The 14,664-nt window shown below is 41.7% G+C and overlaps 1 protein-coding gene across 2 annotated transcripts in view; it reads left to right on the forward strand.

Moving 5' to 3' along the window:
• PLA2G4A (phospholipase A2 group IVA) overlaps window positions 1-14,664 on the forward strand; it is a 79,034-nt gene that overhangs the window by 14,109 nt on the left and 50,261 nt on the right. For both annotated transcript variants that reach the window (XM_030494739.1, XM_030494738.1), the window contains exon 4: window positions 4,887-4,968. In XM_030494739.1, the coding sequence (XP_030350599.1) occupies window positions 4,887-4,968 (82 nt within the window). The remainder of the gene's footprint in view (window positions 1-4,886; window positions 4,969-14,664) is intronic.

Below are 14,664 nucleotides of genomic sequence, written 5' to 3' on the forward strand. Positions count from 1 at the left end.
CTCAGCAGCTTTTTGAATGTTAGCTTCTGGCTGTAATACTCACACGTGTCTTTGCTTGAGTGGCTTTCCAAAGTAAACAGTGAAATTCAATTCCTACTCAAACTGAAATCTTGAAACAAGCTGGGTGTGTTCATATGAAGCACTTTCCCTAACAGTCCCATAACCTCACATCAGGAAAAGTGATACGTACTCAAAGATAGTTACCGTACACTTGTTGTAATGTTGACCTTTTACACAGCTAAAAATACAGCATATACTTCCTCGAAATGATCCCTTATCAGTTATGTGGTTTCTACCCCACACAGTCATATCCTTTACATGAATTTTCAGCCAGCAGATGTCAAACTGGTGTTTTACTCACTCCGTAGTTCTGTGAACACTGCTGTAAAGACAAGTTTCAGGTTAATGTCTGTGTTTAGGTGTTGAAACACCAAGTTACTCCTTTCTGCATCAGTGCCCTCTCCTGGATGGAATGCTTCATTTGATCTGTACCTTTATGGGTGCTCTGAGGCACTTAGTTAAATTTCATTGAATCATTCACACGAAAGATCTTTTTTGATACCAATATATATACTATAATGAACAAAATGGAACATTAGAAATGTACACAGTCCTCTGGCAATGTTGAACTCTTGCTGTGGGAATGTTGCTAATGTCAGCACAATGCTAATGCAAGAGTTGATCCTATAACTGCTTGAAAAGTGAATGGAAGTTTCTGAGATTTCTTATTTGAAAATTGAAATTGCTTATGAAAGACTTGAAGGAATAAAAGAAAGCATTCATAAAGTTACTGCAGGTACAGACAGTATCTATATCAAATGTTTTTGGATTCAGAGAATAAAGAATTAAGATGTGTAATGTGCCTTCAGTAACATTGATATGGGAGATAAATATTATAACAGTGGGAAAAATCACTTCAAGACAAAATTTGTGTGTGCATGCACAAATGTTTGTCTTAATTATAATACCCTGTGAAAGAAGAGCATGGACTTTATGAAAATTTTTTTACTTAAGAAAACAGGCAAACTTTCATTTGTCCTGCTTAATCATCAGCTCAAGTGTCCTTAAAGTTAAGAAAGTCTAAGCAGTAAATACTTATTACACAATCTTATCTATACCAGACCTTCCTGACGGGTATTTTGTGTGCAAGTATATCTCCTGATTGGGTTACATTTTGTGACTCAGCATTCTGGGGAATGAAAAATATTATATTAATGCATGCAAATCCCTTGCTTTCTCAGTAAGCACAAAAGGTTCATAGGTAAAACCTGATTGTGTTACAAGAGATCTTAGCGCATTGTTCTGTTTTCTAGTCCTTTAGTGGGGAAGGTGGTGGCATTTATGTACATACAAATACAGTGATATGTAAAATAGAGGAAATCAGATAGTTAGGGAAATTTTAGTGTGAGGGGGAAGAAAAGCAGGCAAAGGTGGGAGAGGAACAAAGGAGGCAGAGGGAGGAGTTAGAAGAGATGAAGAGGTGTGGTATGAGAACAGGAGATACTGAAGCATGGCTGTACAGGGTACTTGGAAATTGAACCAGTAAAGGGTGAATACTGTCCATAGGAGTTTCCATAATTCAGAAAATCTGTGTTCAGAGAGGGCATATTTTCACTTTTTTCCTCCTTTCTTCTCAAAATTCATGGAGAAAGAGGAAGTGAAATGAAACGCATGGAAAGCTAGATGACTGAGTGCTAGGAGTTAGGTTTTTGATTAACTTGTGAGCTTCTGAAATTTTTAACCTGGTTTAGATTTTTAAAGGTGTGCAGATGTTGCTTCACTTGGTGTTGCAACATGTAAGTGATTTATATACCATCGTCTATTTTTCAGAATAATTGAGGAGTTGCAATGTACAGATTTTTATCAAGGCTTAAGGTGAACTAAAGTCACTTTACAAAATGCAGCTTTGTCATCTAAACTAGCAAGGGCTGGATTTCTAAAGGTATCCATAGTCAGTACATTTCTTACGGTATTTTCAGGGAGCATCTAACTTCTTTAGAGCTCAGTCTTTCCGAAAACTAACAAAAAAAAAAAAGGGGGGGGAAAAAAAAAAAAAAAAAAGGAAAATGCTTTTGAAAGTTGTGCTAGCTGTCAATTTAGGCCTTTAGATACTTTTAGAAAGTATCTAAAGTACTTTAGAAACTGGATCCTAAGTGGAAAATTGCCTTAATTTCCGATTGCACTTAAGTTGCATGAAAAATGTTTATTTTGGTGTAAGAAAAGATCTAGACTTTGAGCTCCCTGTATATCTCTGTGTATATAGATTTTTATTTCTTTTTTTGCTGTTTTGGTAAGAGGGAGATAGTTTATTTTAGTAGTGGCAAATTTCTTCCAAGTGTGTGATTATGGCCAAATATTAATATCTCTAATTATAAGCCTCAGTGAGGCATGGGGAAAGAAGATACAGTTTTTCTGTTTTTGCCAGACCTCTGTGTACTCACATTCATATCAGAGGATACCAGATCTTAAACTAGACTTAACTTTTTTGGCAAAACAACTGCTAGAATGACGGGGTTTGCTGCTTAAGTGAATAAAAAGCAGTTCTCACCATAGCGTTAGCAAAATGGTTATTGACTTGTAGTAGAAGGTAGTGATGGTAGGCATTTTTATTAGGCATGTGAGTTTCATAAGTAGGACTAGGAGATGCAAGAAGTGATTTTTGTCAGTCAGCATCTTGTAGTATCCCCATTTTATAGCCAGAACTGTAAAATAGGGATACTACACCAGAATTGCATGAGTTCCACCTAAGAGCTAAGAACTAAATCCAGCATGTCCATGTCCCATAGTTGTAACTTAATTATAACTCTATCCTCCTCATTGTTGCTAAATGTTCAGTGATCTCTGATTTGTGGTCTCTAGTGAGACAGGCTCTTTCTTAACAGCGAAGAATGAGAAGGGTGGTGTGTTAGTACTTTGGACTATTTCTTTTAATTATAAGGTTGTATATGACAAAGGAACTACATCAGTCTATGTGAACAAACTGAGGGCAGTGCTGCATTGTGAAACTGGCACTTCAGCGATTTGACATGCTCGTGCAGGTGGTGCACACTGATAAAACAGCTTTGAGCACTTTCAAGAAGCGTCTGGGTTCCAGTTGTACTGCGGTTGATGAACCACTTGCTGTGCAATGGTGATTTCAGTATACCACTTGTAAGGTAATAGTTTACGTAGCCACAGTTTCCCCTCTGCCTGCTTACTTGTTCTTTGGAACCAGACAACTCCTACAGCTTACAGGGGAGAAAGAGTTGAAATTTACTGCTGGACAGACTATCATGAAATGAGCCTCCAGCAGTCATCACAGCATGAGTGTGATTACAGCCTTAATAAAGATGCAACAATTCAGTGTCTGGGTTAGCCAGTGCCTGTGGTAAAGTCATACCCTCAGTATCACTGTGGGCATTTTCTCTTAGTTATTTTTGCCATGGTGATGAGGCTGTGCCTTTGAAGACCTCTAGACTACAGACTTTTGTTTTTTTTGTTGGTTTTTTTTTTTTTTTTTTTTTTGTTTTGTGGTTTTTTTTTTTTTTTTTTTTTTTTTTTAAAACTTGTATTAGAGATGTTGAATTTGGTTATTGTCTCTGGGTGTAAGCATGTTGTAGATGTGAAATAATGGGGCTTGGCTGCAAAAACCAGTTCTGAAATTGCTATGAGAACCACCTGGAGGCCCTTGTAAAGTCTGGCAGTTGAAGCAGCAGTAGCTTAAGTGGAGGCATGTGCCACTGTTGAAAACAAAGCCACATATGGGTTGAACTAAGATGATCCCTGGTGGTCCCTTCCAACTTCGGCCATTCTTTGATGCTCTTTGTAGAAGTGGGGCTCAGGTGTGAGGTGGTCCCCTCCCAGTGCCTGAGTTTCTGTTGCAGAAGACCAAGCTGGTCACCCTCCATGTTGAACCAGATGGTGAGTCAACATCTAGGCACTGTGAGCAGTCGGACAGCTTGAGTGTCTTAAGACTGGCTTGAAGATAGCAGTGTAGATGTAAGTGCTGAGAGGCAATTGTGTGAGACCTGATCCTACTCAATAACATAAAACTTACCCACAACCTCTGTACTGCATCCCTGTAAAAGCCAATGTTGTCTGCCTTGCAATATGCCATTCTGGTAGTGGTATTCAGTAGGTGGGTCAAACTTATGGCTATGTAGACAAAGTGAAAAAGATGCAAGTTACTGATCTCTTTTCATTACAGTTTTAACATGTGTTTCTTAATTTCATGTCTTTTTCTACTTCCCTAGTTCATTCAGGACAGATCTGCTGTTAGAAAGGCAGCTTCTGTTATGTGCTTAGGCTTTGCAGGAAACAGGAAGCTCCAGAAACTGCTTGAAATTTGGTTGTGAATGTTTTAACAGCCTGATTTTCACCTTCCCTCCATTGTCTTAAGGACACTTGCACTTTGAATATTGGTGTGTACAAAAAGGTATATTCTATGCATTACTAGCTATATCCCTTGAGTGTGCAGTATGCATATATCTGTTCCAGAACATATACTTTGAAATATTTGCACCCATTTTTTATACTGGGGGAAGGTAATTACAAAACCAAGCACACTGTAAAAAAAGCCCCCTTTTAATTCTTTTTTTTTTTTTTTTTTTTTTTTTTTTTTACTATACCACATTGTCCCTGACTGACTAAATGCCTTAAAGCAGGCTCTGTAGAGAGGAGGAGTGTTATTCATTAAGATTAGTAGGTGTGGCTGCAGGAAAAACAAGCACTGACCTTTCAGTAAAGCTACGGGGTGCAGTTCTGCTTTAAGATGCTCTATCCAGTATGAGTTTCACTTACGTTTTGACTGGGTGATTTCTCTCAGAGATTTTGGACAAAATGAAGCCTTTTTTGATAGGTTGTTTTTGGTTCTGGAGCTTAACCTTTTCTAACTCTCTGACTTCCAGGTGGAACACCAGTATTCACACGTATTCACTGTGACAGTAAGGAAAGCCACAAATGTCACAAAAGGAGCGATTGGTGACATGCGTGAGTATTTCTATTTTGTCTCCTTCTTCTTAGCAGACTGTTGCTATAGGCAGGGGGAGATGACACATCAAGCTTGTCATGCATTAAATGATTGTTAGTGGGTTGGTGGTGTTTTTGTCTTGCTTGTTAAAGCTAGGGCAGTGTACCCATTTCATTGCTCACTCACTCTAACTCTGAAAGCAGGTTTGCCACTCCTTCTTTCCGTTGATCCAAAAAAACTGAGTGAGTTGTAAATAATTTGCTTACAAGCAAGCAACACCTACATTTAGCTTTTTGGCTCAGTCGGAAGTGCTGCTCTAACTGTAGTGAAACTGGCAATTGCTGTATCTTCAAAAGACTGTGGTTTGGTGGTGGGAACACAAAAGAAAAAAAAGCCCAGAGCTCTGCTGAGTCAATGCAGACTAAGAAGAAAAAAAAAAAAACCCAACCCAAAAAAAGGAAACCCCCAAATGGATAAGGATAAGCAGACCTTATGGAAGACACCAGATGAATCTGTAAAAAGAATGTTCCTGCTTCCTAGATTATGACTATTTTGATGTCAAATCATCTGTCTCTTGCTGGTGCTTTATGCGAAGTGTTGCATAGCCCAGAACGTGCAGGCTGGGGCTGGCAGAGTGAATGTGGTGCCTCGCTGCTGAGCTCTCAGGCTCGTTTGACATGCAATTGTTTCTCTCCCAGCATGTTCCTGCTGTAGCTTTCAGGTCAAGCTACAGCAGCTTCTCTGACACACAGCTTTGCTTCAGTGGATTAACAGTTCTGGTTTTTTGGGGTTTTTGTTTGGTTTGGTTGTTGGTTTGTTGTTTTTTTTTTTTTTTCCCCTGTAATTGATGTCTACTGTTGATACTAAACGTGGGGAGTAAGCAGGAGGGACAGTTGGAAGGGGAATGTTCAAAAGCCCCAAGTATGAGGGAAGGAAGGGGAGCCCTGGCAGGAGGGGAGAAGAAGGAAGCGTCTACTGTAGGGGGAAGGAAAGGAGCACACAGAGAAGATGCAGTGGGGTGTTATTCTGGTGCCCTCTGAGAGGGTCTTTATGTAAGATGACCTCAGGAAAAGGGCTGTGAAGAACAGGACAAGGGCCCCACAGGTATGCATGTGTAAGAAGGTGGGTTAAATGGAAAAACACAGGTTCTCAGAAACAGAGGTCTCTGTCATGGGACAGTATGGGGAACATGGGAAGGGGAAAAAAAGGGGCTGAAATGGGGACCCCATGGTATGATATTAAAGGGAGTATGGGAAGAGTGAAGAAAGCTAGAAGACCATGGTTTTACCCCCACCTTCACAGGAAAAGTATGGTCCAGTATAAATCCCAAATATTGTCTATCAATATAATTGGATGTTTTTCCAGACAAAATTCTTGCCTTACCAAATCATCAAAACCAAAAAAACTGCTCAGGAAGATCTTGTTATTTTGATAAAACCTGGCAGAACTATGCTCAAGGGCCACTTAAACCTGCTTGGTTTCCTGTCTGAGGCGGTTAGCAGCACTCCATAGCCTGAGGCACCTGCAGCGTGGGGCATCTCTGAATGAGCTTCTAAGTTTCTGGAGCTTGTTCTTGGAATACTGGCAAATCCCTTGTATTTAAACAAAAAAACAACAAAAAAAACCAAAACAAACCAGAACATTGCTTCTGGTTTTATTTTGGGAAAATGAAAAATGTGTATACACATACGAAATAAGAAGTTTGGTGTGTTGGAGCCTGGAGGCTATTTGATAAAATCCGTAATCATGTTAATTCATACTAATTAAAGATTGGGGGTCTTTACAGTTGATGGTGCCAGCCAATATTTTTTTCTTTTTTCATTTGATTTGCCAAAACTATGACTTGTTGAAGGAATTTCGGAACTTTACATTAGATTTCTGACCTCAAGGATAGGATTCACTACCAGGGAGGGTGGCTGTAATACATAATTAGGTGCCTTGGGCAGGGTGGGTACCTGAGTGTTGCCTCTCATGATGGACACTGCCAAGTTATTGACTCTTCTGGTGAGTTTCTTCTAATTTATTCTGTTGTTGTTGCTCAAGTTTGTGTAGACAGTGGCTGCTCTGTGGGCAAGAGAGACAATTTTACATTGTGGTGGTGATGGAGGTCCTGAGGAACATGAGAGATTTTGTGTAACATTTTGCTTTTCTTCATTTTTCCATATCAGTCTTTCCAAGACTTTCTGGAATAGCTGTGAAAGACCTGAGTAAATCTAAGTTTATTAAATATATGGAAGTGCTTGTTAGTTTGCTGTTTGTGTGGCATTTTTCATCTTAAGGATTTGAGATCTACCTCTGCTCAAGGAGTTTTAGATTAGAGATCTAGTGTGCATGATGCCCTAACTCTGTAGGTGGGCATGGAGGGCCTGAATGGCATAACTATCCACACCTTTGTCTCCTCAAGCCTAGGCTTGGGACATCTGCAGTATTTTCAGCAAGTTTCTCAAGATTTTTTTGAGCTCTTCATTAATGGAGAGTATAAATGGTTGTGTCATCCTTAAAACTAGGTAATAGATGCTCACTACACTGCAACTTCCACGGGCAGTGTTTTTCCTTGAGTGACAGGCAGTTCACACAGAGAACACTGCTGATTCAAGACATTTTTAGTTCTGGCTGATCTGGGTGGCTGGAACAACAGAGAAAGCTGGAGCCAGGATAGCTTCCAACCCTCTCTTTTTATTTTATTTGGCTGACATTTCCCATTGTCTCTGTAAGCTTTAAAATTTTTGTAAAGTGATCTGACAAAGACAAGCAATCAAATCTGAATCTGGGCCGTACCAGGATCTGAGTAGCTAAGCTACAGTAGTTGCTTTTGTTTCTCACTGGTAAAACACAGCAAAATAAACTAAAATGGCAATAATTGCATCACAGAAATTTTCCCTGCAAATGCTTTTCATATATGAAGGAAGTTAGTTACTTACATCAGTTTGTCATTCTGTGAATGTGAGGATGATAAATGAGAATTACTGTAAGAATGCATAATGCAGGATGTTTAGTGGGGAGGGGAGAGGGGAATTTTTGAGAGCAGACTCCCTCTTTCTCAGTGTTTCATTCAAATCCCTTCTTACTTCAAGTATCTGCCCATTTACTGTTGCCTTTGCGTAGGAGTACTTCCTTTACTGATTTCACTTGTTTTAGTTTTATGCTGTCCCTTTCAAGGTGACTCTTACACTCCAGATACTGTCCTAACAGTAAGTCCTTTTACAGGGTGGAAGATTCGAGATGAACAATTGCAGCAGATGTGTGGTGGGTTGACCTTGGCTGGCTGCCAGCCGCCCACCAAGCTGCTCTTATCACTCCCCCTCCATCAGCAGGACGTGGGGGGAAAAATATGATGAGAAGATCACATGAGTCAAGATGAGGACAGGGAGATCACTTTACCTTTTACCATCACAGGCAAAACAGACTCAACTTGAGGAAATGATTTTATTGACAATTAATTGTAGCAGAGTAGAATCATAGAATCATAGAATCGTAAGGGTTGGAAAGGACCTTAAGATCATCCAGTTCCAACCCCCCTGCCATGGGCAGGGACACCTTGCCCTAAACCATGTGGCTCAAGGCTCTGTCCAACCTGGCCTTGAACACCGCCAGGGATGGAGCATCCACAACCTCCCTGGGCAACCCATTCCCAGTAGAACAGTTAAAAACTAAACTAAAACTACCTTCCCCATTACACCTCCCTTCTTCCCAGACTCAGTTTCACTCCTGGCTTGTGTTCCTCCCTAAGTGATACAGGCAGATGGGGAGTGAGGGTTGCAGTCAGTTCTTAACATGCCTCTGCCATTCCTTCCTCACGCTTTTCCCCTGCTCCAGCATGTGATGCCTCCCACAGCAGAAAGTCCTTCATGACCTTCTCCAACATGGGTCTTTCCCATGGGCTGCTGTCCTTCAGGCTCCAGCGTGTGACCTTTCCATGAGTTACAGTCCTTCAGGAGCAGACAGCTCCAGTGTGGGTCCCCCATGGGCCACAGTTCCTCCAGAAAATCTGCTCCTGTGTGGTCTCCTCTCCATGGGCTGCAGCTCCTAAAGGGAGTCTGCTCCTGCATGGGCTTTACACAGGCTGTGACTTCCCTCAGAGCTCATCTAACTGCTCTAGTGTGGGATCTTCCACAGGCTTCAGTGTGGATTTCTACTCCACCATGATCCTCCATGGGCTTGCAGGGAGACAACCTGTGTCACTATGGGGGAATTTTTGCTCTGTCACTTGGAGCATGTCTTCCCCCTCCTTCTTTACTGACTTGTTATCTCCATAATTGCTTCTTTCACACTTTCTCCTTCCTTTCTCACATCTGCTGTGACGTGGGGTTTTTTTTAATGCTTTCTTAAATATGTTATCACAGAGGTACCAGCAGCGCTGTTGCTGGGCTCAGCCTTGGCTAGCAGTTGGTCTCTCTTGGAGCCAGCTAAAACTGGCTTTATATGACATGGGGGCAGCTTCTGGTATCTTCTCACAGCAGCCACCCTTGCATCCTTGCTGCTACTGAAAACCTGCCACATAAACCCAATGCAAGATGGAATATCTCAAAATTTGCATGTTTTTGGTGAGGATTTAATTATCTAATTGCTTAGCTTTCCTGTGGTTGTAGGGGTCAATAGATCTTTTAAAATCACTTCTCTGACTGGAGCTTTTGGAAAAGAACTTGCTTCCAGTCGACTGAGTTCTTATATAGTGGATGTTTAGTTTTGGATCTACTCCAGATACCATGCCATACTGTAGAGCCTTTCCTTATACTTTTCTTATACTGTCATGGCAGTATAAGAACTTGTAGAAAAAGACCAGAATCCCAAACTGCAACATTCTGGAAGAGAAATACTTACAGACTGTGGGTTTTTTTTTCTTCCTCTCCTTCTGGATTTTGATGGGGCCTTGCTGGAAAACCAGGCCAAAGGAAGAATCATAAAATTTGTCATAGATCTTTAAAGTTCTGTTTTTCTCCCAGTATACTGGCTTTCAAAACAATTGCTGACATCTACAAAGGAAACCAGTTGTATGACTCTGCTCTTAGTGATTGCTAATCCTGCTTAATCCTGCTTTGGATTTACAGCTTTCATTTGCTTCATCTAGTTTTGATGCTATGATAATAAACAGTCTAATTCTGGGCATTTTAAGGAGAAAAGTATTTTCTTAAAAATAAAAACTTTTAAAGTTTGGATAGCTAATGGCACTAGTACTCAGCTTCTATCCCAGTTTCTTTCCACCCAGTTGGAATTAAGGATGCATTTCCACTGTAGTTAGGCTGCTCAGATGCTCAGATAAACAAGTTACTGTACTGGGAGCAGTCCAGTCAACAAAGCTCAACCTAGATTGCAAAACCTGCTAACAGAGATGGAAAACAGCTCCTGTAAGTGGCTTTTGGCACGATTAGCCCATGCTGCTGCAACCGGCAATGGATGTCCCCTGCAAAGTCAAGGAAGACATTCTTCTGCTGGGGCAATGTTGCTGACATGCTTCTTGTTTGCCTTCAGCCTTCTCCAAAGGAAACTAGGAGTTGTGGCATTGCATAGGACAGGTATGCACACTTCCCTGACTGCAGCACCAGCTTCGCCCTGGCTGTAGGATCTGCTTCAGTGTTGTGGAGGTAGAGAGGAGGTGATGTCCAGTGCAGTTCCAGTCCCTCCATAGGCCTTTGCCCTGGAATTGTGTTCATTATGAGCCATAAGTCTTAATGTTCCGCTGGCTTATTTTAAGGCATACTCACAGTAGTCTAAGTGCAGTTTAGGTGTGTGTATGAGGTAGCTGAAAGGGAAGGAATTGGTGATTTGCCTGCTTTTATCGGAGCAGGGGCACAACAGTTTGTGTTACAGCAGCTCGTTCAGGATTAATCCAGCTGTTCTCTGTATCACAGCTAGCCAGTCTTATACCCTGACTTAGCTACAGTATACCTGAACTATACTGAACTGAACTGAACTGTTGAAGTGCTATCAGATAATGCTCTTCCTGCAAGGCCCTGGAGAAAAGTGAGCCACACTCCACCCCTTTGCCAGCTTAACAAGCTGGAAAAAGTAGGTCAGAGCTGGCCAGTCTTTCAAGTCCTGCAGGCTGCACATGCAGATCTTCATGTGGCCAGGAGCTGTAAGATGTACTGTATGCTTTACAGAGCAAAGCAGGGGAGGAGTGCTAGAAGTGTTTTGCAAGAAGGAGATAGAAATGTTCCCATTTGGACCCATGCTGCTCCAGTCTGTGCTAGGGTGGCCTGGGTGGGCATCAGAGTCCCAGGTTGACCAAGCTCTGTGGGCTTCAGCAACCCATTTTGATTTGACTCTTCCTGACAACCCTTGTACCAGCCCTGCAGTTGGTCATGTCCTATAGTGGTCCATCACCAAACATGGCAGCTGACTGTGGCTCTAGAGCCATAGGCTTGTAATGAAATACGTATCCTTACAAGACAGGTATCTTCAAAAATGATCAATACTGGTAACGACTGCTCATGAAATGTTTACTGCAGATTGAGGCAACTGTAGACTAGACTTCAGTTTCCTTGATAGATGCAATTTTTGCCCTGTTCTAGGGTTAGGCAGAAGCAGTGCTGGGAGGTGAAAGTTGCATGGGAAACAGGCTCATGTGTTCCACAGTGAAACTGATCCAGAAAATGCTGCTCTTTCTAGTTGCAAAAATACCTTTTCAATAAGAACCAAATTCTGTCTCTGAATACTTACCATGTAGTTATTGAGGCAAGGGCTGTCTGTAAAACATTAGTGCAAACTTGTTTTCATCCTAGAGGAAGGCTCTCCTGTTACTCTGATACACTGCGATAACATCAAAGCAATTGTGCTGGCTTAGACCAAGGATCCATGTTGCCTGATACTCTGAAGGACCTTCTTGTCTCTCTGCTTGAGGCTCTTGCCACGCAGTGACCAGCTGCAGCCCTGGGAGAATGGAGCTTGATGGTGACTGAGATCTGGTTTTGTTTCATGTGCTGTCATGTCTCCAGGCAGAACTTTGTGGTGAGGCTCTTCTCCAGGTTGTTGTGGACACTGGTTTCTCTAGTTTGAGCCTTTCTCTGCCTCCATTTAGGATGGGTCTCCCTCCCTTTATTCCATTTGTCCTCTGTAGTACTTTGATTTCTTCCTGTTTCTTTTCTTTTCCCTCTCATCCCCCTTCCCAACTTTGAAAGGGAGGGCTTTGAAGTTGTTGTAGGGTTGGGCAAATGCCTGATCCTAAGGGAGAACCAGGAAGAACATCAGTCATAGTCAGATGCAAAGGAAAAATAGTAAGTGTGAGCATGTGGTATTTCCCTCTGATTGTCTCCAAGCACTCAGCTGACTTCAGTAAGGGACTCCCCAAGCTGGATGTGCTTATGATGTAACTAGTAGCCCTCACTGAGTGTTTCTTGCATAAACTTCACTACTTTTCTTTTTTTTGCTAGCTGTCCCTTATATTAGTCTGTATCAAAGGAAAATTCTTACAAATAAATAAATGCTTTCATTTATGTATTTCTGACTGAATTTGTTCTGAAAGGAAGGAAAAAATAAAAATGATTGATCTTCTTCATCTTCATCACTATAGAAAGGAACACTTTTGTAAAGCCTGGTAGTAGAAAACTATTCTCTATCAAAGCATCCAGCTGACGGTGTTACAGGACAGTTGAAATACATGGACTGTCTCCTTAGTGCTAGGTTGTGCCGTGCTTAGTAGGAATTAGTAGATTAACTCACATGCACAATCATCGTTTTCCCTTTATGGACCTGTTAACATTGATATCCATATGCTGTTCTGACTAAGTGCTTTGCAATCCATTCTTCAGGCCTGTAAATGAAATGCCTGTAATAAGCCAACTGAGCAGCAAGGTTGCTCAGTTGGGGAAGAAACAATTCCCAGGTGTCACTTTATGGCTTGGTTTCCTGTAATTGCTTGCAGTAGCGATGATGATGGTTTTACTAAGATGTGATGTTTACACAGTGAACCTGAGCCTATACTTTGCTACTGTTCTGCCCAGTTAGGACAGCTCCAGGTTTTTAAAACATTTCTGACAATTGCCTGAATTAAAAAGTCAAGAGAAGGACCTCTTCTCACTCAAAGGCTTGCAGGCTGTTCTTCAGCAGGATAGTAAATCAAGCTCTAGGGCTGCTGCTAGAGGACCAAAACCTCTAAAACCTCATGATACCAAACAGCTCCAGTATAAACTTGTTCTGTGGCTTCAGAAAACATTGCTAGTTTAAATTTGTATTTGCAGACTTTATGCCAGACTAGGAATAATCTATACTCCATCAACTAACATAAATCTGGAATAAAAGTCATATTGTGCGTTTTGACTAATTTAACAGGAATGTGATGATACACCTAAACCTACTCTAGACCAGTTTTTCACTGCCCAGATCTGACGTTACTGTGGACCCACAGTCATAGCTGAACTGGGCAGCCATGCCACTTGTTCCTTTTCTCCTGCTTGTGTCTTTGTTGGCAAAGTGAGACATTGCACAAGTAACATACTGAAAGTCTTAAGAACTAGGCATTTAAATTAATTAAAACCAACCAAACAAAACCAGCCCAAAATCCAAACCCCTTAGATTCTGGCATGCTACTAGAAAGGCAAATTTTTCTCTGGGATATTGCAAACTAATGTTTCACTCACTTTTCACTGCTGTCAGTCTGTCTGCAAAGGGACTGTACAGATAACCTGGAGAAGTGAATATTTTGTTTTGGTCTTGGCACTTCTACAAATTTGGTTGGAACCTATTTGAAGGGTTCAGCTGACTTGTTTGTTTGGGTTTTTATTTCCTTTTAAGTCTGGATCAGTGAAACTGCTAGTGGTGTCCCACCCCAGCAAATGGGGTGTGTTGCAGTGCCAGTGCTGGGAGGTCAGTTCTTTTCCTTCAGTTAAGTAACACTGGAAATGAAAAGCAGTGTAACAAAAGGCACTAATAATGTCTAATAAATGTATTATGCAATCACAGGATTTCTCATAGCATAGCTGCTGCTTTGGGAGCTGCCTTACCTGTAGTCACCTTCCACTGATGACATCTCACACTGCATCATCCCCTTTGCGAAATCCCTCTTGAAGGCCAAAAGCCCTGGCATTCCCTAAACTACCTGAACCACAGGCAGGAAATAACCTGTCACCTCTTCCTTGGGACCCCCTACTGGTGATCTCTGTGTGTTCTCCTGCATGTATTAGGTTCCCTGTGGCCTTTTGGCATGGGAGGCCAGAATTGGTAGCGGGCTCACCTACAGTCCTCTTTGAAAATGGAAATTCAGAACAAATCTAAAAAGACAGATTGAAAGTTTGGCCTTGTTGCTGCAGTGTCGTATGGTACTGAATTGAGAGCTTGTGATTGTGCAGCTGCATCACTTTTTAATGCAAAGATTGCCTAAGGGCGTGATGAGATGCTTTTGTATGTGGCAGCCTGACACAGCCAGTTCTGCTCCTGACATTTCCATGCTCCACCTCTTCAGGCTGGAGAACGACTTGGTTTCCAAAATCACACCACCAGCCTCCACAGCAAAGACTTGACATACTTGTTTGTTGTCTGTGAATTGGCAGGGAGGGTACACCAAGCTGATGTCCTATGCTGAGCACCTAGCAGCCTGATCAGACTGTTTACCATCCCATCCTATGGCCAGGTAGTGTTGTTGGCTGCTGTATGGGGGACCTTGCAGCTCTGCCTTTTTTCCATTCCTCCTTGCCTGTCTGATACTGAATTAATTAATCAATTACTGGTGCCTGTGTTTTTTCCTGAACGCAGGAGACATAATTTTTCAGGTGCTTGATTTA

This window comes from Strigops habroptila, chromosome 8 (genome assembly GCF_004027225.2).
Source record: "Strigops habroptila isolate Jane chromosome 8, bStrHab1.2.pri, whole genome shotgun sequence".
NCBI classification, from domain to species: domain Eukaryota; kingdom Metazoa; phylum Chordata; class Aves; order Psittaciformes; family Psittacidae; genus Strigops; species Strigops habroptila.